Source organism: Notechis scutatus, chromosome Z (assembly GCF_049901735.1).
Source record: "Notechis scutatus isolate UNSWTSFEM ecotype Mainland chromosome Z, rNotScu1.2, whole genome shotgun sequence".
Lineage (NCBI taxonomy): Eukaryota > Metazoa > Chordata > Lepidosauria > Squamata > Elapidae > Notechis > Notechis scutatus.
In genome coordinates this window covers 20,601,655-20,629,316 of record NC_142025.1, presented here as the reverse complement: position 1 = coordinate 20,629,316, position 27,662 = coordinate 20,601,655, and the positions used below count along the sequence as shown (strand labels likewise).

The following is a 27,662-nucleotide window of genomic DNA, read 5'->3' as shown; positions in this document are numbered from 1 at the left end:
AGTTCTTGTAAACATGTGTCCTGCCTGTTTAATCTGGAAGGGCTGACGAAACTTCAGATTAGAGAAGTAACCTTACATAGAATAAATAAAAGTGTTGCCTCCACTTCCATCAACTTGATGAAATGCAGCCTGAAGCTAGTCATCTTCTCTACCCTATCTCTATTCCTGAGAACCCAAATTAAGCAAAAGAATGGTTATTGCAAAAATGGATTAGGAAATAATCTGCACCATTGTCTGCTTAGAGAAAAGCATAATTGCACAAAAGCCAAGATACCAAGGGAATGGTTAGGAGACAGAACAATTGTGAAGCGATTTTGATGGAAATAAGCAATAGTTTTGGTAGTGGGTGAAGAGGGCTTAAACAAGGACTCTTGTTTAATATTGTTTAAAGTATTTAGGTATCAAGAACGCCTGTAATTACATTAGAGACATGTTGGTAGGGGCATTAGAGTAAGTTTGTTATATATGTAGGCATGAAGATGGTGCTATGTCATTGGCTGACTGAGTGATGCGTTGCTAATAATCTGCAATGAATGTTTGATTGTTTCATAAGATGAGTTTGAATTTGAAAATTAATATAACAAGAACCTAGACAGTTGTGCCTGGCAACAAGAGTGAGAAAATCACTGCAAATTCTACATAAAAGGCAAAAAATGAGAGCAATTGGATGTCGATAAAAAGTAAGACATGCAGTCTGTTTGACAAATGAATGTTCCCTAGCTGTATATAAGAGTATGTTTGTGGCCGCTTTCTTACATGGAAGTAAGAGTTGTGTGCATCAGACAAAATACAGAAGTTAAATGCAGCAGAAGTGAAATATTTAAGAAATGCAGGTGGTAAAACAAGAACTGAAACGTTTAAGAATGTACAGAGTGGATTGAATTCCAAAGTGATTTACAAGAATGAAATAAATATGTTGAGCAAGGAATGAGGGTCAAATTGCAAAACATGTAGGTCAGGAGGAAGGGAAAGATTAAGAAAATTGTGGCTGGATGGACTTGATGAGATCTTTAAAAAGTGAGTTCAGAATTTAAAGAACAAATGAAATGTTACAGAAACAGTAGCAGCAATGTTAGTTTGCAGCAGTAGAATAAATGTAATAAATCATATAGCCAATTAATTTCAACTCTAGTCTCTTTTCTTCTTCAGTTACCCCTTTAATTTTTTTGAGTTCCCATTATGGTTTGTGTTGCCTTCACCAATTTATTGGCATAGCCCAAATTTGCTGTGTGTGTGTGTGTGTGTGTGTGTGTGTTCTAAAATTCTGAAATTTCTAAAATTCTGGTTTAACTTTCTCATTATGGGGTATTGAGTGCAGATTAGTGAAAAAAAATGAATTTCCACAAAAATGAAGGGGATCTGAATACTTTCTGAATGCACTGTAAATCACTGAATTATCCTGTTTTTAAACTAGCATAAACTATTTCCAAAGGTGGAAAGGCTGATTCTTGATTATTCTGCGGTTCTAGCAAGAAAGCAACTTCTTTGCCTTTTAAAAAGAAAAGGTTGTTGGTTATGTTTCCAGGCACAGTGCCAAACATTATTCCCCAAACTCTTGTCAACTTGGGGGACTTCTCTATCATATTTGAAGGACCGCTGTTTGCCTCTACACATTTTATGCCGGGCACTTTGATAGATCAGGGAGCTCTCTCTCTTGATACTATGTGGAACTACCAGAGCAGCTGCTGACTCTGTGCCTCAACACCCCTGATGCAGATAGCCTACTGCATAAAGTATTTTCACACTTCTTGAGTGTGTTGAGCAAGGGTTTCAAACTTGGCAAGTTTAAGACTTGTGGACTTCAACTCCCAGAATTCCTGAGCTAACATGCCTGGAGGAGAAATTCTGGGAGTTGAAGTCCACAAGTCTTAAAGCTGTCAAGTTTGAAGGCCTCTGGTCTTGAGGCTTAATAGTGCAACAAGTTACCCAAAGGTTGGCTAGTTACCAACCTTCTTGCCCATGCAATAGAATAGCCTTTTCCAGCATGGTGCCTCTGACCAATTCAGTATAGACTGCATTCATTGCCTGCCAGCACAGGCACTGGTTAATCTACCAAGTATAACTGGAAGTGCAGTCTAACATATCCAAAAGGAATTAGGGGCTATTTATTAAAAGGGGCCTTTAAGAGCTTCTTAAAATCTTCCTAAATTCAGCATTTCTCCCAGAATTGATATTCTCTTGAATTGGAATAAGAGAATGGATTGAGTTTAATCCAATTCTTTTTTTAACTGTCCAGAAACCAAAACAAAATGTTTTATTGGTTCCAGAGTGAAATTTCATTTTGGATATTCCGAAAACTTTCTTGACAGTAACAGAACTTTAAGGGAACTGAGTTGGTATCAACATTTAGGAGATGGTCTGGGACCACCATGTGAATTCTTAGAAGTAGACAGACTTAGGGTTCAAGCTACTTGCCATTAGAAAATAAGGTGACTTAATCCTAGACAGAATTGTGGCCTTTGTCAACAAAAAAAGCAAAAACCTTACTCTTACCCTAGTGTTCCTCGGCCTGACATAGGAGGACTTGGTGGCTTCTGTGTGGGAGGATTTGTTCTCGACAAAGTGCCAGTTCTTGAAGGCTGATTGCTCCCATGCTGAAAACCAGAATAAAGCTTTAATATTTTGTTAATGGAACAGTTCAAATAAATGTTGAATGCTTCAGCACCATAACATGAAGAAAGGATTCCCAGACAGCTTTTTGAATACAGCTTATTTTGCTGCCTACTCAGTTAGGCTTAAAGGTAAATCACTTTTCCCACCATCCCTTTTGCAATTTCATGCCCACTGGTGAAGAAAGTCTAAGCGGTGCTGGTTTCTGAAACAAATCTGATTTCAGTGACCATATTAAACCAGAGAGATAACTTTTTATATTCAAGATTTATCAATGTATTCATTTTGCCCCCAACTGCAACTGATTGGCATAGGCATGCAAGTGTTTCTGGGAATCCTTGTTTAAAACGTTAAAAGAAAAATGCATCTGCTGGATCAAAGCAAAGCACTACATTGTTAGAGAAATCAAATGTTATCTATGAATAAAATGTCTCTGTCGATGTATATCAGTAATATATTAACTGTCAGTTGGAGCTGAAATTAAACACATCTAAATAACCTATGAGTGGAAAAAGGGGCAGAGAAGTATAGGACAGAGAGTGCTAGCTTTCAAGTGTAATGGCTCAGCCTCAATTGTCACGGGGTATTCTTGGATTAAATGATAAATAACTTTTCTTACCTTGGCTTTTAGCCACTTACGTTGGCAAAAAGAAAAGGAAGAAGAGGAGCAGAGATTAATGGCACATCTATTACTGTCCACATGGCAGGTTTTAAATACTGATAGTGCAATATATGAATATTTTCTTGGCATATTTTTCTTGGTAACTGGCAGTTGCAATCAAGCTCGTGACTAATAAGTTTCCCCCATCCCACGCCCAAAAGGTTTGTAATGGTTCTCCTCTTGTAACTGAAAATATGGTATTATGGTTACAGCACTTGTGACGCAGTCTTGAAACTAGTACTAAATACACAGACTGAAGAAGAACAAGAGAATATTTTCAGATAGAAATGAAGAAGGACTGGAGAGGAGTGGCAAACTGTACCAAAATTCCTCTGCTGGTATTTATAAAATAGAATTTATAAAATAATATTACATGGAAACCAGCCTAATCTAGATGTTGATCAGTATATATCCTTCATTGAGCTGGTTTTATAATAGGTCAATATGCATCACATGATGAATGGAGCAGGCATTTCTATGCTGCGGTTGTGTTTCTACCCAAAAGCTGCTTTTATAGAGATAAACACTAGTCTAGTTTACACTATGACAGTTTAGTTCACACTATTTTCTCTTCGTGTAGTTGTTTATCTAAGCAGCCACACAGTAAAAGAACTGTACTGTTTCTTCTTCTAAATCTTTGTTCTTTAACTCAGTTCCCAAAGCGTTAAAAAAAAAAGCGTGAGCTTCTCCATGAGAAGCCTAAGTTTATTCTGCAGAATTATAAACAACTTATTTTTCCTTTTTCAAGTACGCTTCATTCAGACAATTCTGTATTCTTTTTCTTCTTCTTTTTCTTTGGTGCTATGTATAGAAATAAAACCCAGCTAAGACAAATAGGAATTTAATAATGACTGTCTGATCCAAACAAAATGTGCTTAACAAGAAGCTAGTTATCCTTGAATTATGTTTCCATGTTCGAAATGATTATGTTTGTGCTTCAACTCACGAGGAGTTGAATCAGAATCACAAAGAAAAAAGAGAAGTAATACTAGTACATCAAAAATTTGGAAAATTTTGAAGGCCTTGGGATGCCATAGAAAAGTTATATAACTACAGGTAGTCCTTGACTTACAGTAGTTTGTTTAGTGGCCATTCAGAAATACAACAGCATTGAAAAAACTGATTTATGACTGTTTCTTGCATCTTTGCAGCAGCTGCTTTGCAGCAACTCTATGATCCAAATTTGAATGCTTGGGCAACTGGTTCATATTTGTATCCCCAAATCATGCGATCATCTTTTGCAACCACCTGACAAGCAAAATCAATGGGGAAGCCAGATTCACTTAACAACTGGGTTACTAATGTATCAACTGTAGTGATTCACTTAACAACTAAGGCAAGAAAAGTTGTAAAATGCGGCAAAATTCACTTAACAAGTGCCTCACATAACAACAGATATTTTGGGCTCAATTGTGCTCGTAAGTCGAGGGGTATCTGTAGTAGTTCTTTAAGCGGATGCATTTACTCTATGAGATAAAGAATAAGACTTTTGATCTGAGTTTAGACATTTAAACTCAATTTCACTACACTATAACCTGTTCAGAAATGCACACTTTCAAAATTACAACTGCATATATTTATTTAAATGTATTTCATATGAGGCAACCAAGAGGAAATTTCCTACTAGGTTTCAATAACATGTGTGAAATGGATAGATACACAAATGTATTGACTGACTGATTGGTTAATTGAGTGAATGAATGAATTGAAATTCACAGCAGTTTAGATCTTGAAGATATGTGATCTTCAACAAATTAATACTCTGCCTGTGAATGCATGCAACCTCAAATGAAATGCTCCTTGCACAGAAAATGAATAATAAAGGGGCCCCCTATCTCCCATACCTTTGCCTGGCTGGTTTGATCCTGAAGATTTGCCACACAATTTAAACATTATAATCCATTGGGATTGCAGAGTGTCTTATTTTAATAATATCTGCTCTCTGGAGCAAGGGTCACCCTGAGATCTGGATAGCCACCGACTCTGCTGTTTAGAGAAGCTTGGGTAAAAGGTTTTTTACCAAAGTCTTTGGCAAGGGATTGTGAGGCACCTCACTTCATTGTGCTTGCTATAACAATTTTATCTTTATATTTTATGCTCTTTTTTGTAATTTCTTTGACTGTTATGAAAGAGCCAGAATTTGTTGAGAGTTGGGCAGCACACAACTTTAATAAATGAACATAATGATGAAAAAGTCCATCCATTTATAACGGCTTAACAAACACATCTGAATTTGACCTCTGCTTACTGCTGTACAAGATTCATAATAAAAAATGGCTGCCTTTATAAAGAATGAAAGCCATTAGGAGCACAATGACTGGTAATTTAAATATACAGAGTTGTCATTTTATAATCTTTTGCACAGCATGTCTCTGCTTAAAAGGCTTCAAGGAAGTGACTTGCATAAAATGCTTTAAGGGGAAAAAAGCAGATCTGATGTTATACTCCTACTTCCTTGTTCCTTCAACAGTTCCTTCTGCATCATTGCCTTTGTTCACTGAGCTTTCATCAAAACAGATGTTTAACATATAGCGCTATTATAAACTACCCAAATGCCTCGGTTTCAAGAAATGATTATCTTTGTTTCTAGAAAAAAAAATCTAGTGTAAATATTATTTCTATATACGCATGGAAGCTAAAAGGAAAACATAAACTAAAGTTATATCTCAAATATAAGACAAGCATTTTTCCTCAAAAATAAACAAGCAAAAATACACCTGGATGCAAATATTACAACAATATTTATTTAACACAATGAGATAGCAAACTACTACTGCATCCAATGGCAAACAAGTCTTTAATATTCTGTTCCCCTTATCTTGCACATCTGAAGGGAAAAACAGGAAACGCTAAATTTTTGACATAATACATAATTATGTTTAAATTCATCCATGACTACTCTTATCAAATAAATATGGTTTATTTCAATCAATCAAAATTAAAGACTCAAAAATTTAAATTTTATTCAAAATTTAGATGTAGTGCTAAATTTTGGTAACATTCAAGCAAGATAAGAGGGCTGCATATGAAACGCTGTGGTTTCTGCCTACACTGTTTACCTTTCACTGAAAGATAATCCAAGCACCTGAGGAACAACAGACTTCAAAATTTCAGTACACCAGCCCCAAACATTACTTATGGCAATAACAGTAGCACTTAAGACTTATATACCACCTCACAGTGCTTTATAGCACTCTATGGGTGGTTTGCAATGTAAGCATATGGGGTCCCCATTTTACCAACCTTGGAAGGATGGAAGGCTGTGGTCAGAGTTAGCATGCAATATTGCATTCTAACCATTGCATCATCATGGCCTTATTCCAAAGTTTCTCTCTCTCTCTTTTCCCCTTCCTCCCACCCTCCCTCCGTCTCTTTCTCTCTCCCTCTCCCACTCCTTCTCTCTCTCTCTCTCTCTCTCTCTCTCTCTCTCTCTCTCTCTCTCACACACACACACACACACACACACACACACACACGATTGCTTGGCAACCGGTTCACATTTATGGCAGATTGCGGCATCCAGCAGTCATGTGATTGCAATTTTCTATGCAATTTTCTGAAAACCAGTTTCATCAGTTTTTTTGTCGTAAATTTCCCATTGTGAACAATAGGTTTTCTTAAAAACTGCTGCAAAATTTTTTGTAAAACTGGGCTGATCATATGGGTGACTCATTTTATGATTCTTATGACATACAACCATAATGGGCAGACTCCATTGTAGTCATAAGCCACTATATGACTACAACTTCTATCTTCAGGAGTCCAAAAGACATTCCTCATAACTGCTATACAATACAGCAGGAAATTAGAACTCATTCTATCAGAAAAGTGAAGGCTGTTTAAAATGGTAGGGCAAGCGTCATAAATATATTTTTAGATTCAAAGCAAAGGTGATATTTATAGCTGCATTTAGTTTGTGTAGAGCTTTGTATACATATAGCTTTTTAAGCAACAGAACATGATGATTAGTTTTTCAAGAAACTTTTGAAAATAAATTCAGTTCGTAAAGAAATTAGGAAGCTAACATCTGGATATGAAAAGCTTTAAAAACTGATATAGAACAAGAAAAAAATGACCATCACCACCAAATATTGAATTTCTTTTTCAAGTTATATTTCAATAAAGCACTTTAGCAAAAATAATCAATTTAGAAGGGCCAAAATAACATATCATATCAGTGTTATTTGTTATGCAAAATGATTAACAATGTCTAGAACAAGAACCAACGCCTTACCTTCACACCATGGCCTACATCATCCAATACTGTGTAGTCTATCGGTTTTCGAATATACCTTACAGGACGCTCCACGTTTCCTGGAGCTATAATTTTGTGTGTTCTGGAAGTATTTTTATTGGTTGTCAAAATGCCAATCTCTCTACGGGCAACTTTTTCTTTATGTATGTCCACTGTCTGTAAAGTAAATAAAAGACACAAATGTATGCTTAACAACTTAAATTTTATTTTAATAAATTTTTTGCATAATATATAATGTACTATACCTTGATCAATATAGAGAATGACTTAGGCAGCTTTTTTATATTTGATTGCTCCCTGAACCCACTGGAGAGTGGGTGAATATAAGTAAAACTGGAAAGAAATTGGATGTTGGATAAATAGCTTACATAACATATACCACTGTTCCAAACATCATTTGCTAGAATATCCTCATGGTATCAAGACAGTGTTTTCCTGCTCAGCTGGAGATTACTTCTTCCCATTCATCCTTGTAATTATTGTACAATTAAACAACATGGAGCAAAAACATATCCAAGATCATACCTTTCTTTAACTTTAACTATACCCATTAAATGGAAAAGGTAAATAACAATCTACACAGGAAAGGAAGCTTTTTCTATTAAAACAATTTGATCTCAGGAATGTGCCATAATTAAAAGAAAGTCAACATTTTGTAAAAAAAGAGATGGAATTCAAAAGTAATCAGAAAAGGTCATACTGGGAAACTGCTATCAACAGCATCAACTACAAGAAAGTTTACACTTCTAGTTTATATAAAGACACTTTTGAAATATTTGAGATAATTCTGAATATTGTGTTTTACAGAGTAAAGGAACACAAATACAAAGTCTCTGTACCATATATAATTTCATAAATTGGAAAAAAACAATGCAATGTAATTCAGGAAACAATTTAAAACGTAAAGGCTATATAAATATAAAAAATTAGAACACATTCAATATGTTGATAATTCTTGATATTTATATAGCCTTTACATTTTTCATTGTTTGAATATATTAGTAAAATTTCAAATTTTGGCAATGATGTTTGCAAATGATTTTGTTCCAAGGTTCAACCCCAGCTAACAATCGGAATTTTTTTTCAATTTCTCAATCAATCTCTTCTAGAATTAAATTATAAGTTTAACATAATGTGTAGCACATATTTGCATATGTAGCCAAATTCCAATGTCCAGCAATCTTGTCTTTAGTCTCATCCTCAATTGCCTTTTATTCTGAAGATAATTATTGTAAGAAAATTATTGTAATTATGTATGCAGATGTGGTGCATCCAAATTCTAGAAATAGACCAAAGACATAACAAGAATTATCTGGCAAGATCAAACTTCATCCTGGATAATGTATTCACAGATTTCTGAAAGAATAAAAGTGACCTCAAGAAAGAATGGCATAATTTGAAACATACAGAACCAAGAACACCTATTAGTATGTGTGTGTGTGTGTGTGTGTGTGTGTGTGTGTGTAATGTGTGTATGTAATGTGTGTGTGTGTGTGTAATTGAGACAAAAAAAATAAAAGACTGCAAGATAAAATGGTTGCAATTTTTAAAAGAAATAATTAGATTACAACAAGAAAACTTATGAAAAAATGACATTTACCCAAGCTATAATTTAAGAGAAAATTAGTACAAAATGTTTTAGATAATAAAACTTCAGTTTTTACTATTATGAATCTTTCTAAAGCAAGTACGTTTTAAAAATCACAATTTATTAAGGTATATGCTAATAGTAAGGATTAAGTTGGGATAAAATTGGAAAAAAATCATTTTGCCAATAATATTAAATTTGAAAACCAAAGCTGGGGAATACATAACAATGGCAAAATTAATTACTTAATTTCTAGAACAAAATTTGACTAAACTAAGTACTAATTGTTCTAACCAATTTACAGGTGCATTAGATTTTTGCATAAATAGCAGTTGTTTTGTTTCAATAGTAGTTTTATAGCAGTTTCCATGTACACTGAACTTAAGCTTACATTATTGAATGATGTGGTTGTGATTAATTTTCAGACTTTCTAATATTGAACATTTTCACTAGAAAGTGGAATAAAGCCATATAATTACATATAATTACTTGGAATTATAATATCAGAATCCAGACACAGACTTTAACTGTGTTTTTCTTTTAAAATAAGAAAATTATATTACTGCTCTTATAAGGGATTCGTAAACAAAGTTCAGTAATAAGAATCTGCTGTAATCATCACACCGTAGTAACTGCTATCTTATTGTAGTTTTGGTAAGGTGACCAACCATCCTCCTTTAGGGAAGACAGTCCTCCTTTTATAAATTCTATCCTCCCTCGAAAAGTGTCCTCCTACATGTCCTCCTTTTTGATATTTGAAGACTAATCTATAAATCTCCATATTTGATCAATGCCGATCCGATCCATTGTGTGTGATATGATGTATTTGTATTTGACATGATGATTCGTCTTGGTACAGTTACGGCGAGACGCGATTATGAGATGTATGCGCTCCACGCAGGACAATTTTTTTGTGAGTGTGCTGTGCGCAAGAGGGCACATGTGCAAGAGAGCGCCATGTGCAAGGGTGCACTGCGTGCCAGTGGCTTTGTTTTTTCTTCTATTTATTTGTGTCCTCCTTCTCATTGCAAAAAAGTTGGTCATCTTAGTTTTGGTATTTATAAAAATTGGCTTTTCAAGTTTAATTTATTTATATTTATGAAAGTTGCCTTTTTTTTTTTAAAGAAACATATCGAAAGGATCTAGCCAATGTTTATTTCTTGTGTACAGGAGCCCTAGCTGATTGTCAGGTTTCTCCCAGCTGATGCTCACAGGCATTATTTCAAGGCCAAATTGCTTTGAAAATATGTTTATTACAAACACTAAAGAGCCATTAAAGAATAAATTCAGTGCCTGATAAATGTAAAATTCAAGCACTGTTTCTAGTGAAATGTTCTTGCTCCTGCAGGGTAACCAGTTAACTATCTCTCAAACTTTAGGGTTTGCCACCTATAGTAATGCAACACATCAGCTTGATTTCAGGGCATTAATTTCTAACATTGTCAGATTTAATCCTCTTCTTTCTACCTTCACAAACACCCACAAGATTTTTTATTTATCTATTTCTGAGTTATGTCAACTTGACCAGAAATTAGAGTCTTCAAGTCTGATCTTTGGGTTCTGAAGGAAGACTTGCTTCCATGTGCATGTCCCCCTTTAAATATAAATAAAAAGAAGTAAAGAGAAAGAATATTCAATTGACGCACCTCAATCTCCAGTTAAATATTTATGCATGAGAAAATGTAGAGGGCTTTTGAAGCAACTTCCACAATCTATGAATATATATATATGGCTACTCACATTAACAGCATATCTCCAGCATATGTGAAAATCTCTAGCATATCTCAAAACAATTCTTAATTATATGGCATTAAGCTTTCATTCAAATTTTGTTCTCTGTGAAAACCTGCCAATATTTCACCATCACATCACCCTGGGGTTCAAAAATCACATTTCTGGACTTAGGAAGGAAGCTGTGCTATCAGGCATGCTTATTGCAAGGAAGAATTACAAAGATTTCCTCTAATTCTGGGAAATGGAAAAACAACCTTATTCCACTACCTGTATTACAGCATGCCTGCAATTTATATTATTTTGTCTTCTAACTGGGCTTTGTGAAGCATAAGATATATTATTAAGATATCATTTGAAGAAAATGCTACACTTAATTCAAACAATTAGAAAAGATTTTTATCAGCATGGGCAACTGGTTGTACAGAAAATAAAATGAACGCACAGAAAAAGTTATCTCCAAATTGACATAATAGATTGGGCTTTTAGTGAGAGATTCTCTCCATTTTCTCTTTTGCACAAGTTGGGTTTTATAGAATCTGGACATTCAAAAAGTGCAACTCACAGGGTTATGGTCACTAACGATCTTCTGAAGACTTGGTATTCATTGTTTTGGGTATGGGTGGCACTATTATGGGATAACTGCCTATTTTCCCCACTTACTTTGGGAATACATTGTGTAAAGCCTGATTTGACCATCAAGCCTACTGAGGCAATATGGTAAACACAGAATTTGTTTCATTCAGAAGAGCAAATCATTTTGATATTGTTGCCCAGAAAATACATGTCTGTGTATTTTCCAGAAATCAATTTTTACTCAAAGATCACTATATCTTACTGCTTCAACCTTTTTTTAACTACGAATTTCTGCTAATAAAGCCAAGATGGAATACTGCACAAGGCAATTCAGAAAAATAATAAAATTTATGACCCCAAAAATAATGATGCTGACTGAAATTTATTCCATTTTTGCATATCATGTGTTGTATGGGAAAAAAATTAGAAACACAAATCTTACTGCTTTTATTTTGCTAAAATATTAGGGAATTCTGCCACTGACTACAGTTAGCTGACTACAGAAGAAACGGATCTTGAAAAATTTGAAATAAGAACGGACAAAATGAAGAAATATGGTTTTCTTAAAATTAATAGAAGTATTATCTTTCCTTAATCTTCAAAGTTGTATGGAAGAGAGAGAGAGAGAGAGAGAGAGAGAGAGAGAGAGAGAGAGAGAGAGAGAGAGAGAGAGAGAGAGAGAGAGAGAGAGAGAGAGAGAGAGAGAGAAGGAGTGGGAGAGGGAGAGAGAAAGAGACGGAGGGAGGGTGGGAGGAAGGGGGGAAAAGAGAGAGATCTTATTTTGAAAGAAAAGGATAATGCCTCTTTAAAAATCTGAATGGGGATTCTGTTCAAATAGTATGCTCAATGTATGCTTAATAGGAACTCAAAAAAGCAGGAACATAAGCATTATGGCTCTTTCCCTAAGTCTTCAATCCCCTTTTAAAGCCTTTTTAAATTGGTATCTTCACAGTTTAATGACACACATAGGGAAGATTTCCTTTTCATTGGGAATCTCTCCCTCCCACCCTCCCTCCCTCTCTCTTTCTCTCTCTCATTTTGTTTTAATCATAGAACTGCAAATATTGTGCTCTTGTTATATGGTCAACTTTCATGTTCTTTTATTCATGTATTAAATTTGTACTTGTCTTTTCTCAAGGGGCTCAAGACTGATGAATGCAGCATTCCTTCCCTCAATTCTTTCCAGCCAATAATCAGTGTGGCTCGTTGTGTTGAAAAATAATAATTGTGTCATCCAGTGAAGTCTCATGGCTAAAAGTAAATTATATCCGACAGTCTCTTGTTATTGAAATTATACTATACTGGATTTTTCTTCCAGATTTTTTCATATGTTACAATATGTAAATTAAGGAAACAAATGGCATACCTCATATCACAGGGCATCCCAAAATTTAATACAAGCCTTTTCCTAATATACAACACAAAATTAGCCTTTTTCTTAGTTGCCATGCATTCAGTTGGCAGTCCAACCAGTCTTTTAGAGACCTTGATGTCTCTAGCTCATCATTAGCTAAGTCCTGACTAGAGAATATCAGGAATATCTTTTTAATGTTAGCACTATTGCTGTTGTTATCCTCTTAAAGGAATAGAGGAGTCTTCAACTTACGACCATAATTGAGCCCAAAACTTCTGTTATTAAGCGAGACATTTATTTTGCCCCTATTTTATGACATTTCATGCCACAGCTGTTAAGTGAATCACTGCAGTTGATAAGTTAGCATCACGGTTATTAAGTGAATCTGGTTTCTCCAATGATTTTACTTGTCAGAAGATCACAAAAGGGGATCATATGACCTTAGCACACAGCAACCGTCGGAAGTATGAACCAGTTGCCAAGCACCTCAATTTTGATCACATGATCATGGGGCTGCTACAAAGGTTATAAGTATGAAAAATGGTCATGTGACTTTTTTCACTTCGAACGGTCACTACATGAACTGCTGTACAGTAGTCCCTTCTTCCCATTCATAAAGCCATTTTGTTCCACAATTGTTTAAGAAATAAGTCCTACTTTCTAGATGCTGATTCACAATGTTATTAATTCTTCTTTACTTCTGCTTCCTTATTGAATGTAACAAAATTACATAAAAATTCAAAAAAGGCATGTATGAATGTACTGAAAAGGATTATGAGAAACGCTTAAACCCACACTTTTGCAGGAATTAAACTACAGTGCTTCCACTAGCTTTCGCAACACTGAGAAACCGTTTAATATTTTTGAAATGCTAAAAGGGCAAGAACTGGAGCAAAAAGAAATAGAACACACCCACACTATGATGTAACCCATTTCAGACACTTGGAAAATTATTCTGCTTCTAGTGGAAAATGCTTCCATAAAGTGAAAAAAAAGAAGACTAAGAATGTTGCTTCTAATACCCTTCCTTTATTTGAACTCTGTCCTGGCATTTCAACACTTTCTCACAATTTAGACTGGAAGCCAAATATCTGATGAATAAAGTCCAACTTTGTAATAGTGCTTTGTAATTGGCCAGGATTTCTTACTGACTCACTAATCTAGCATATGTGCCTGAACATAAAAAATGCAAAAAAGTAAAAAAATAAAATGAATCCAAGGATTTACTTTACCTAAATATTTACAAAAATCTTGCATTACTCAGATCCCATGAACCATTTTTCTAAAATTATAATCAGCTTGCCTATTATAGAAAAATAGGACTATAAAATTTCCATGATAAACTTTGAAATATTTACAGTGATGAATTATTTACAGATTGGGAGAATTAGATAAGTTTTGAGAACCCAGTATGGTTTTTAAAAAAATCAGATTCCTTTGTGCATTAAAAAAAATCAATACTAGAGATTACATACGCTATCCATTCCCTGGGAATTAATCATAGTGGCAAAACTTTAGTTTTAATGTATTCTAGACATAAAATAAGAAAATAGGCCAAGCTTTGAAAAATATTTTAAATCAAATCTTTATTAAGATTGGTGTTTTTATACCACTAGGCATCCTTCCTCAGAAAAATATTCTGAATTTTCACATGATTTTTCAAGCCACTTAATGTTCCCCTAAATCAGATTCGTCCATATGCAAATACTTAGTCATCCTCTGATCAGAATACCAATTCCACCAACACTGCTTCTCTTTTTTCACTTGAGCTTCTCATCATATTCTTTATTTTAGCTCCTTCCTGTTGCTACTTTTTTATTTTGTTGGCCGTTTCCTTCTTTTATTCAACAAAACAAGAGCTCAAGGAAGGCCTAGGACAACTTGTGTTTGTCTTCTGGCAGTCATGATTAGAATACTAAAACTATACGGAAGCCCATGTATGATGTTTGAGACAAAGATAGCTGCGAACTAAAGGTTTTTCTAGCAACTGGGATTTTGCCACCACTTCACAATGAGAACAGAACACTGTGTTTATGTTCTGTAAGTAATAGTTTGCATGCCAAAAAGCCACAGACAACTGTTGTACAAAAATGTATGTGCAACTTGTAAAAGAAAATAGCAGGTGGCAGTAGAAGACATCTAGTCAAAGCAGAGGGAAACACCTAAAAATAGAGTCAAGATGGAAATATCCTTTTAAAAAAAATGGAATGAAAACTGTAAGCCAAAACTTCAAGATCCTTGATGATAAGAAGAGTCCATCAAGTAAACATCCATGTATTGGGCAGTCTTATCTTTATACATAAACTTTAGTTAAAGAATAAGTACAATTAGGGCACTAACTATAGAAATATACATACTGTGCATATAATGGTCCAACAGCATACACTTCAATATAAAGAACGTCATCATATCATTGTTAATGGTAGTATTTTTAAATAAAATATAGCTCCCAGAAAGAAAAAAGTAACCTATACCAAGTGCAAGCTAAATCAAATACCATTGCCCTGCTGAAATAAAGCATATGATGCCTAAGGAGATTAAAAAAAAAAACATAAAGACTATTTCCTTTTGTCACGCAACATCACAGAAAATTCTTAGAAAAATCTATTGCAATGCAAAATAAAACACCGCAAACCATTTTTTGAAACTAAGAATATTTAACCTAATAAAATCTATTCAAAATTAAGGAAAGGGAATTGTGTATTTATGCATTTATATATAGTTTTTACATTTATATTGGAATAAAGTGCAAAGCATTAAACCAGTATAATAAATCAGGATCTCCTGATAGAAGTTCATTCTAGCACTTCTTCTACTTCCAATCCAAGTGATTGTAAAATCTGTCTCTGATGCTGAAGATAGGTTTTCAGACTGAAATGTTTTGCCAGTGGCACATAATGCAATATTAACAAGGCACATAAATAATGCCCTATATCATGAGACAGAAGGGAAGTCTAAAACGTACACTTCACTTTGTCTCCTTTTAAACCATCTTGTCCTACAATGTCTTTCTACCTTAGCTAAAAACGAAGAAAAAAATAGGGATCAACTTGCAGTGAGTATTTGTTTTTCTGTTTGTAACTTACTTCTCTATCAAACTGATGTACAAATTCCACATGAACAGTCAACACAACAAAAAACCTTTCATATCTTTATGTGAATAGAACCTGTGTCTCTTGTGACAGCAATATATATTTGGTGTAGGTGCCTTCTCAGAAAGTAAATTTGATGCAAATAATTTGTTGCATACATTGGTTTAAGCAAGAATGGTGTACATCATATAACTCATGGTTCAAAAAAGAGAGACAGACAATTGTGTTTAATAATACAAAATCTTGAATTGGACCACAATTAGAGTGAAAAATAGCCACTGAGCCTAAAGCAGCCATTTGCTTTTTAAGATGCTTATATATGGTAATCATCAGAAGGAACTTCTATAAACTGGCCTCATTCTGTCAATTCCCTTAAATTTGCATCTTATAAGCTCTCACTATGCCTTTGTTTCTGGCACATTATAAGTAAAGACACATACAAATCAGGAAAATTGGCACAAACTCAAGGCTCTTTAAACAGTTTATATATACAATAAAGCCCTTTATGTCTGTAGAGATTCGGACCTTAGCACCTTTGGTACAGCCATGACCTGAATGAGTGAGAATTTCTACAGACCTTTAGCTATACAATTTGGGATGAACATCCTTTGAATAGTGTGGGACTAGGAATGGATTTCCAGAGGAAAAAAATGTAGACTACAGGAACCAGGAGCACCTGAGGACACAGATAAACCTCCAAGTGCTTCAATGACCCTCTAAAAAGATGAAAATGACCAGCTATCTACAAGACAGCTTTGTCCCTTCCCCAGAGCTGAAGAAACTTCTCGGATGAGAAGTAAAACATCTTCAAAAGAAAAAAGCAAGAAAATCTAGTTGCCTCCTGAAAAAGCACCTTTGGGATAAAGCCCTGTATATATTTTTCCAAGGTAACTGAAAACTTCAGTTGTAGTACCATCTTTCAAAAAGTTATGTCACATCAGAAAAAAATCTTAAGGGGGTAATTTATTCATTAACATATATCTAAGCATACGTTCTTAAATAAATTTGACTCAGAATAAGTATCCTTAGAATCATTTGGATTACAGATCCCACAATACCATGATGGCTGAGGACATTACTCAGTAAGGGCAAAACACCTAGAACACAACTCCCAAACTTCTGAAATACCATGTCTGTTTGCCCCAAAACTTCCTACACATTTTTCTTAAAAGGTGTTAATTGAATCTCAACCAATTTTGCCCTTTTAATGTATTTGTTTAAAAAAGAGAGCCATTCACAATCTTATTTACTGGTTCCAGAGAATTTTCAAAGTGACTTGTAGGATATTAGCATCATTCCTTTGTGTTAATGAAGTAATATTCTCATAGCCAACAGGATCTAAAAAGCATCTTCAGTATTTTATATATTATTAATTATTTCCACTGGGTTTCTTTCTAATATATTGATATACTGCAGATAATAGAGATATTAGGATCTTAGCTTAAAGATTGTACTTTACTGACATAAAGAATGTTCTCTGTTGTCCCCAAGCTAGAGTAATTATTTTTGCGTGAACTTTTATAGCTCTTTATTACTGCACATATTAAGAAATTGTTGCCATAATATCTTTATTTTTACTTAGTGCTAAACCAGATATGTAAATTGGACACAATTTAAAATGAAATCCGTTTGGGCTATACATATATGAATAGGGTTTAACACTTTTTGCAAATCTAATAGCAAATATCTGAGAAAAGATTTCTTAACAGAGAAAAGGATTTCCTATAGTCCATTTCATGGAACGAAAGCGCACGAATGTCACTATCTGAAAAAGAATGCTCTCTTCCGTTTTTTAAAATTGTCTAGGAGAATAAAATATATGTATTTCCTATAAACTAGCCATAGAGTGGTAGGCATTATATTCAAAAGTGTTCCTTAAATTGAAAATATACCAATATCAATGCTTGGAGTATGCTATTTGCTTTGGAGTACTACTGTAACTAGCGAAGTCTAAGAACTTATACTTAACATGATCCTAACAAAAAATGTAATCCAGATAAGTATAGGGTTAACTTGCTCAAAACTCATTTTTATGAAGTATCAATGACCTGCAAAAATATAATTTTGTTCCTAGGCAAAAGGTAGTAAAAAGAATATTGTTTTTAAGTACTATACATAAACTGCAGCTTAATATTGCAAATAATTTTATTTCTATGATGCAGGTAATAGAAAAACTGTTCATATGAAAAATCAATTTCAAAACAAAACATATAGTACTTTTAGTGCCATTAATACCTTGCTTGCTTTTATGGAATACAAATTTATTTCTCAACTACACTCAGTATTGATTAATATAAAGTGGAAAAACAACACCAGAATTATAAATCAAAGGATCAAAAAGACATAATTACACCAGAGACTTCCTAAAACTCATTAAATAGTTGAGAGCAAAGTCACCCATGTGAATGCATTCTCATTTAGAAGAGCCATTCTCTTCTTAATGAATGCGCTACTTATCCTTCAGTGTCAAGGTTTTAAGTCTATTGTTTCCTCTTAATCTTGTCACATCAGTGATTAGCTAGCTGCCAAAGAAGCATCTCCCTGGCAAACACAGTTTTATTCATGTCCATTTTATGTGTTCTGTTTTCAAAACTGAAGTATATAACACAGGGGGGGTCAAACTCACAGCCCGGGAACCGGATAAGTGACACGCTGGCCTCTCCCACCCCCCCTTTTAGCCAAGGGGAAAAAGTCACGATAATGTCACATGACGACATGAGTTTAATACCCCTGATATAACAGATTCAGAACAGAAGTACAGATACTCCTCGACTTACGACCACTATTGAGCCAAAAGTTTATGTTGCTGAGACATTTATTAAGAGCATTTTGCCCCATTTATGACTTTTCTTTCAACAGTTGTTAAGTGAATCATTGTAGTTGTTAAATTAGTAAACTGGTTGTTAAGTGAATTGGGCTTCCCCATTGACTTTCCTTGTCAGAAGACTGCAAAAGGTGATCATATGACTCCAGGGCATTGCAGACAACATAAATATGAACCAGTTGCCAAGCATCCAAATTTTGATCCCGACCATGGGAATGCTGCAATTGTGGAAAAACGGTCATAAGTCACTTTTTTTATAGTTGTCGTAACTTTGAACAGTAACTAAATGAACTGTTGTAAGTCGAGGACTATCTGTATACAAATTCATTGTTGCACTAATGAAAGTCAACAGTGATTTCCATTTAGTTTCAGCTACTATGAGCTTGAAGAAAAAGACCATAAGGCAACTCCTTGCTTTTGGGTTCGCTAATCCTGGCTTCCTGGATTTGCTAATCACTGTAGTGCAGTGGATAGAACTTAAAAGAGTTGAAATAAATGTCTTAGTAAGTAGCAGGATCTAATCTTTGGCTTATCTCAGAAGGCTGGCCTTGATTCATACTTCCATTAGAAAATCCCAGAGCTGTCAAGCAGACTTAAAAACCAGAAAACATCCCAGAAGAAAATCTATGTTATTGCCAAGGAAGTACACTTATCTAAATAGCCACTAGGAATTGAATTAAGATGGATCTTTATCATGCCTAGAGTTGAAATTAAAAATAGGCATTTATATCTATTGATTTATCAGATTACAAAGCTGAAGATGTGTCACACCTTCAATGAGGAAGGTGTGGATGGAAATGGAAAAAACAGATACAGCATAATTTAAGTAATGTTTTCTCTATTTTGAAAAAAAATGGGCATAGCCCAATTTATTTATGAATTTGCACTTTATTAAATGCTATATAATTGTAAGTATTAAAATATTATTCCTTTCCAAGTATCACTGCAAAATCTGGTTAAACTTCAGGGTGTATTATAGTTGATGCAAAGGCCTATATTTTAAATATGGGTTCTAGGACTGATGTGGATTAGAAAAAAAATAAAGAGCAATGAGAAAATACTAACAGTAAAATAGATATTAGATTCTGCATAAATGATTCCCAGGGACCATCATGAGGGTATCTGAAAACAACCATGATACTAACACCAAAATAAAAGCAAAATTGTTTATAAACAGCATATTTTTGCAAGAGCATTAAATCTTGCAGGAATTTGGAATTCTTCTGCAAAGTTTTAAATTTTGTTATTTATTGCAGACATTTATTAATTTAAATTTTGCTTTAATTTAATGTTGGGGTCCTGTTGGGACAGGTATTGGATTTTTAAACCCAGGATGACGTGACAGTCCTCAAACTTTTAATTATAACATACTTATCCAGAAGTACATAAGAGATACTATCAAGCAGGTCCCAGAATAAGCCAAATGAAATCTGATTTCAGATTTACGAAATGCTAATTTTAGGGTAAATATAAAAGAAACTCTTATTCAAAATTAGCTTTTAATTGTATAAATAATATACACACACCTACAATTAAGCAATACAGACTTATAAATTGTTTGCAGGCAAAGAAAGGGAATAAGCTCTTTAGAACTGATTTTGTCTATTCAATATCAGGCAGTTTTCTAATTTGTCCTACCTCGATTTAAAGAGTTTCAGCTGTAATTGATGTATCCAGATAATGTTCCTTAAACGATCAGTACTTGGTGAAAAGAAAAATCTTGTTCAAAAATAGCAAGCTGTATAACAGCCTCTTGGAAAATATCAATGAAAATATAAAATAACAGCTTTTGCCTTCCAAATCACAGGCAGTTGAAAGCAATTATTCATTTCTCGACAATAGTTCATAAGCAAGTATTTCAAATAATATAATGCCACAATAGAATAAGCGCTGGTACTTTAGGAGGCAGTGCTCCTGAATGGGTAATTAAAATCTCTTTGCTTTGGAGAACACATGGGAACTGAAACAGAAAGGGACTCCTTCCTGAAAACTCGTTGATACTTAGCATCAGACAACTTCTAAGCATATAAAAATGCTTCCCATTTATACTGGCTTTCAGTAACTGTACAAGACCCATAAATACAACTTTCACAATGGTATTTTGGTATTCACAATTGTCCTCATTTAATTCTTTGCAAACACACAGAATATAAAGGTTGTAGTCTTCAAATAATTGCTCAATCCCAGTGAAATAAAATATTGTTCAAAATATTGCCGTAAGTAAGAGTAGATATACAGGTAGTCCTCGAGTTACGACCACAATTGACCCCAAAATTTATGTTGCTAAGTGATTTGTTAAGCCAGTTTACCCCATTTTACCACTTTTCTTGCTACAGTTGTTAAGTGAATTGTTGCAGAGCAGGCTAACTCACTGCTCACTCCAGGAGCTCCACGTTGACTCAGCCTTCCGTCTTTCCGAGGTTGGTAAAATGAGGACCCAGATTGTTGGGGGCAAGATGCTGACTCTGTAAACCGCTTAGAGAGGGCTGTAATGCACTGTGAAGTGGTATATAAAGTCTTATTGCTATTGCTAGTAAGTAACATGGTTGTGAAGTGAATCTGGATTCCCCATATTACAACGATCATAATATGAATTAGTTGCCAAACATCTGAATTTTGATCACATGACCATGGGAAGCTGCAATGGTTGTAAGTGTGAAAAATGGTCATGTCACTTTTTGCAGTGATGTTGTAACTTTGAATAGCCACTAAATGAACTGTTGTAAGTCGAGGACTACCTGTAGTCATTCACCAAAGAAAATCAATGATTTAAATGTGTGCATTAAATGGCTTGCATTCTTTTTTTGCTCATGGATTTTTCTCCAAGGGAGTCCTACGCGTTTATCACAGAATTTCTACATATTATTTAAGGTTCAGGAGAACTAATTTGGGGGTGGGGGAGAGAGGCAGATTTATGATGCAGGCAGGACTCAAAAAGTAGAAAAGTATAACTGAAGAATTCTGAGACAAGGCTGATTTTAAAGTACAATGATACCTTGGTACACAACTACTGTGAAACTCATCAAATGTGGTACTCACCATATTTTGACATGAAAATTTTATTCCAATACTCATCGTTTATTTAGTACTCAATGCACAAGCTGCTTGAACTTCTTGGTGTCAGCTGCCTTATGAGTCAACACATTATTCCTTATGGGGGAAAACTGTTCAATATTCATCATTTTTTGTACTCATCACACCATCCTAAACCAATTAATGATGAGTACCGAGGTACCACTGTATCAGGAATTCTTCTAAGGCACTATGTCATTAATGATTTATGGCTTCCTAGAGCATCATTAAATCATTACTGTACTAAGAAAACAACAATAAGAATAGGCTTAAAAATAATGACGAAATGTTGCCAAAAGTCACTTTAAATCACTAGTGAGGAAATGGCCCAAATCTTGAAGTTATACTGGGCTGTTGGCTAGCTCTCATATTTCTAAGAAGGTCTCTCCAGGATCTAATGCAAACCTGACAAATTTTATATTCTAGTACTGATTTTCATTTATTTGCCCGAATAAGCTAAAAAATTATGGCTTAAAGATACAAATACAACTTAAGGGATCATATATACAGAGCCATAAGGGGCCAATTATCAGATTATTCCAATTGACACCAGTTCCCTAGCCAAATTGGCACCTGCTTTTATAGTAATTATTTCCCAAGGATGAGGCAGATGAGACACCCTCAAGGAAAAGTTAGACAATCCACTTTTGGAACCCTCCTGGAGGAGGAGACAAACTTGTAGTGATTGTCAAACTTGGGAGAAGGAACTGTTACAAGAAATGTCGATCTGGGTTCAGTTCCAAGTGGGGAAAAAGACACTGGAAACATAGAGGCTGTTTGGAAACATGGTTTAATGGTGGACAGGATCACGTGCCTTGGAGCTTCTTGGCGAAAAAGGGGAGAGATGCCTGGGTTTTATGCCCTTTGTTGGGATTTGAATTTGAGCTTGTATTCTGATTGGTTGTCAGACTCCCATGGAGCCATGCAGGGGCAACTCTGTAGGCTGTCCTGAGTGCCAGGCTTGGTTGAGCCTTGCTGGATGATGATGTAATGAAAGGGCTTTGGGATTCCTATTATGGCTCATCCTGAAGAAGGTAGATTTTTGTTATGTACAATAGACTGGCCCAGGTCTTAATAGCCCATTAGCAAAGGTACTGGAGTGAGGGTGGGGGCTGAACTTCTGCCCCTCTGAGTTTCTACTTCTCTTTTAGGGGAAATATTCTGCCTTTTTAATATATCCTAAAATATTTCATTTCTCTAAAAGAGGTGTGGGTGCTAACTTCCAACAGAAACCAAGGGTGGGATTCTACAAGTTTGCACTTATTCGCTAGAATCGGTTGTTAACATTCTAAGCAGTTCAGAGAACCGGTTGTTAGAAGAAATTACTGGCCTAATCCTGTAAGGAAGGCAGGAAGGAAACATTCTGGTGTTGCTTACAGAAACTGCCTCTCTGTTAACCCTTATTACATTCTTGGGAGGACTAGACTTCCTGTCTCAGGAACTTCTCTGAAGTTTTTTTCCCCTCCTTTGCTGGTACTTTGCTCGTGTAGAGTGACCATTCAAAGTTACAATGGCACTGAAAAAAGTGACTGATGACCATTTTTCACACTTACGTCTGTTGTAGCATCCCCACAGTCATGAGAGGCCAGGCAAGGAGATGCGTGCCTCAACGTGAGTGATATTGAGTTGGCCACACCCAGCCAATAACATGACCACCAAGCCATGTCCACCCAGTCACATGACCACCAAGCCATGCCCACCACCTAAGCCACGCCCACAGAACCAGTTGTTAAAAAATTTGAATCCCACCCCTGACAGAACTCCAGAAAAAGCCATTTTTCCCATGCAGAAGTTGAAGATGCAAAGTCAGATAAGGACTCCTCTCAAATACCTGTTCAAAAATGGAAGCATTCCCAACCTCGATAGAGAATTGACAAGGTGTGCCATTCCAGGGACACATGGAAAAAGCATTCCCCAAACAGTTATATAATTGTGACAAAATTAGCTACCTTCTGATTATCAAAAGGTATCACAACCCCAGTAGGGCGAAGACTCTAGGAAACAGTTGGATGCAACCCAAGTTATCAAGTTGCTTCTCCATCGGTGAAAGCAAGGTCATAATTAATATGAAGACTTCAAGGGTTTCTGGAAAAAGTTTGAGATTTTTAGTCTTCCATCCTGCAGACTCAGGCACTCACTACAGTGGCCTTAATGGATCATAGTATATAAAATAATGATGTACTGATACATTGCACTCCAGAAATGACCAGATTGGGAAAAAAAATCTTAACACATCTCCCATCTATGTTGTACTTGTATAATTTGATACTTTGATCATTTTCATTTCAGAGTGAGGTTGGTCTAGTAGTTAACGCACCAAGCTGAAAAGCAAGAGGTCATAAGTTCAAGGCTCGTCTTAACCATGAAACCCAATTGTGAGACCTTGGGCCAGTTACTCACTCTCAGCTCAACTCATTTCACAAAGTTGTTGTGAGAAAAATAGGAAGAATGTGTGTTTGATATGTGCACTATCTCAACTTACATACATAAAGTTTGAAGTGTTTGACCACAGAACTACAAATGAGGCTTTTCAAATTCTAAATAAAATATCATCTTAATCCATTCAAAAAAACAACTGGCAATATTTGATATTGGAAATCATTATGGGCCTTTTAAGGAAACTCTTTTGCTCAATTTCTATTTCATGTAGGCCCTATATAAGTAGACAGCAGAGGAAATTATGTTTGGAAAATTGATCAATGAACAGTGGTTAATGTTCTGAGAGAATAAAATAGTTTCTGATAAGAAGAAACTACACAGCAGGGAGAAAAAAGAAGTTGCAGGCATTTTTGTTTTCAGTGTACATTGCAGAATTTAAAACATTCCTCTTTAGCAGTATTAAAATAAGATGGCAAAAAACAACAACAACCAAGTATGTGTTTATAAATAGCATTTCCTTTTCATACATTACTATGGCTAATTACAAAGGAAATCACTCAACTGATAAGAATTGTATTTTAGTGCCTTGAGAAGTATGTTTAACAATTTAGTTTTATATAATGTTGAAAATGATAGCACATAACTAAAACTTAATTTAAAAGTTAATTTTATAAAGAAACTTGAAGAGAATAATGAATTTAAATTAATTTCCAAAAGTTCTAAGATAAAAAAAGCATTTACAGTCTAAGTAAATGCTCCCCTACTACATTATAAAGCAAGAATTATTCATCATTTAAAAAAAAAAAATAACCCAGGGGACTTGAATGTTTCTGTACATAATACAGCCTTCATACCAAGCCAAAAACTTATCAAAACAAATGGCTGTGCTTTTTGTACTTAGATTATGGCTTAACTAGTATTAATAAGGAAAACACTGTAAAATAACAGACTTAAAAGTTTAAGCAATCTACTTCCCTAAACATACTTTAAATATATATATTGTGATATTTATTTTAAAATATATTTTCTGATTTAAAATATGATTAGTTCAGGCTCATGAAAGCAGACATTACAAAATAAAATGGGAAGCTCCTTCTCAGAAATTCATTTACCTAATTATGCAAATAATTAACTAGCTGTAGTTTATAAATTTATTTTTAATGCCATTTTTTTTTTAAAAAAAATCCTGTTTTAAAACAAAACAAATAAAAACATTTTAATGATAGAAATTAGAGTAAACAACCACTCATTCAACAATTATTTAATGTTACAATAGCACTGAACAAATAAAACTTATAACTGGTCCTTGAACTTTTGACCATCCCAGCACCCTGCATTCACATGATTATAATCTGTATGCTTGGCAAACAGCTTTCACTTGAACTGATGGTCTGTTTACAAGCACCTGGGAATTTGCTGAAGGCTTCCACATTGACTTTGTTGGGAGTCTGCGAGGAGAGCCTGGCTTAATAACCTGTGAACTAGGCTTAACAATGGCAAAGGGGATTGCAGAGATTGCCAAGGTGCAGTCATGTGATATCACACTTTAAAAGTGCATCTTTCAACAATAGGAGTTCCAGTAACTGCGGTTAACTAAGGATTACCTGTACATATAGCCTAGGATTCATCTCTTGAGTTCTTGGTGTTTTTGAGCTTGATTGTCTTCTTGCAGGTATTTCATGACCAGTCTAGGTAAGATTGTCAGTGATGATGTTGCATTACCTAACTTGGTCATGAAACATCTGCAAGACAGAATATTAAGAATCCAACATAAAGTATTTTGTTCAATTGCTAATATTTAAAATAACATTCATTTAATGTATATTAAAAAGATATAAATTTTACAAAAGTTGCTTTTGGAAAATCCAGGTATATACCGTGTTTCTCCAACAATACGGCCTCCACCAATAGGAAGGCCCAGCATGTGTTTTGGGCATAAAATCAAATTAAGCCCCTCCCCCAAATTTAGGCCTATTTTAAAATATGCAAAATAAGGGGGAAGGGCGGAGACTGCGTTAGGAGCGCCGGCGGAGCCAGAATTCTCGCCACCAGTCGCTCCTAACGGGCGATCATGGCCAAGCACAAAGAGCTCCTCATCCCACCTTTGCTGCAGACACCTTTGGCACCCGCCGCTGTTGCTTTCCCTTCTGCCCATTACGCCGCCACGTTTGGGAGCTGCCGCTTCGCGATTGGAGGCGGTGCGCCATTTGGGAGCTCCAAACGCGGAAGTGGCAGCTCAAACATGACGGCGGCGATCTTTATTTGTCAGCGCGTTCAGAGCAAGCAAGAGAGGGAGACGCGATGCCTTGCTAAAGAGCTGCCTTTCCCTCCTTGCAGCGCGCATGCGTCCCAAGCAACACTCCGCTCCAAAGAGTCGTCTCTCGCCTTCACTCCGTCAATTACACCACTGCCTTCCTCCGTCTCACCCTCCTCGCTTTGCATCTCAGGATCGCGACCCTGTCCTTTCACCTGGCGCCTTGCTGCTTTCTGGCTCTTTAGCAACCGGCTTCAGGTTGGAAGCTCCAAATGCGGAACCTCCAACATGACCGGTGGGCGATCTTTTATTTTGGTCAGCTCGCCTGAACTTCGCGCGACCAAAATAAAAAGATCGCCCACCGTCATGTTTGAGGTTCCGCATTTGAGCTTCCGCCCGCCGCTTGGAGCTCCAAACAGCGGCAGTGCTCCAAACACGAAGCCGGTTGCTAAAGAGCCAGAAAGCAGCAAGGGCGCCAGGTGGAAAGGACAGGGTCGCGATCACACGGAGATGCCCAAAGCGCAGGAGGGTGAGACGGAGGGGAGGGCGGAGTCGTGTAATTGACGCAGAGTGAAGGCAGTAGGACTCACTCTTCGGGCGGAGTGTTGCTTGGGACGCATGCGCGCTGCAAGGAGGGGAAAGGCGAAAGCTCTTTAGCAAGGCATCGCGGTCTCCTCTCTTGCTTGCTCTGAACTTCGCTGACCAAAATAAAAGATCGCCCATCGTCATGTTTGAGCTGCCACTCCGCGTTTGAGCTCCAAATGGCGACCGCGCCCAATCACGGAAGCGGCGCTCCAAACGTGGCGGCGTAATGGGCAGAAGGGAAAGCAACAGCGGCGGGTGCCAAAGGTGTCTGCAGCAAAGGTGGGAGTAGGGAGCTCTCTGTGCTTGGCCATGATCGCCCGTTAGGAGCGGCTGGTGGCGAGGATGCAAGGGGGAATTATCAACCTCAAAAGACGGCCTAGCCGTTTTTTCGGGCTCAAAAAAAAAATAAGGCCCGGCCTTATTATGTGAGAAACACGGTATATTACAGTTATCCAGGGGTAGGAATTTACCTGGTCGGACCGTTTCTATAGAACCGGTTGTTACGATTCTATGCAGTTAGGAGAACCGGCTGGCCCCACCCCACCCTGCCAAGTTACTCCTTACCTCGCATGCACGCCATCCAACTTGCCTGCATTGTGCCTTTGCCTAATTTTTGGTAAGTTGCTATTTTTCCTTCTTTTTCCCCCCCCCCAATGATCAGATGTTCCCACTATCAGTTGT

The 27,662-nt window shown here is 36.0% G+C and overlaps 1 protein-coding gene across 6 annotated transcripts in view; it reads right to left on the bottom strand.

Annotated features, from left to right (window-relative positions):
- The window catches only part of ABI1 (abl interactor 1), a 90,361-nt gene that overhangs the window by 18,079 nt on the left and 44,620 nt on the right, over positions 1-27,662 (bottom strand). For 3 of the 6 annotated variants that reach the window (XM_026672150.2, XM_026672152.2, XM_026672154.2), the window contains exons 3-5: positions 7,506-7,682; positions 3,230-3,244; positions 2,494-2,594 (exon numbers count right to left, since the gene is read on the bottom strand). In XM_026672150.2, coding sequence (XP_026527935.1) covers positions 2,494-2,594; positions 3,230-3,244; positions 7,506-7,682 — 293 coding nt within the window. The remainder of the gene's footprint in view (positions 1-2,493; positions 2,595-3,229; positions 3,245-7,505; positions 7,683-27,662) is intronic. The other 3 variants (XM_026672151.2, XM_026672153.2, XM_026672155.2) reach the window with 1 other exon arrangement.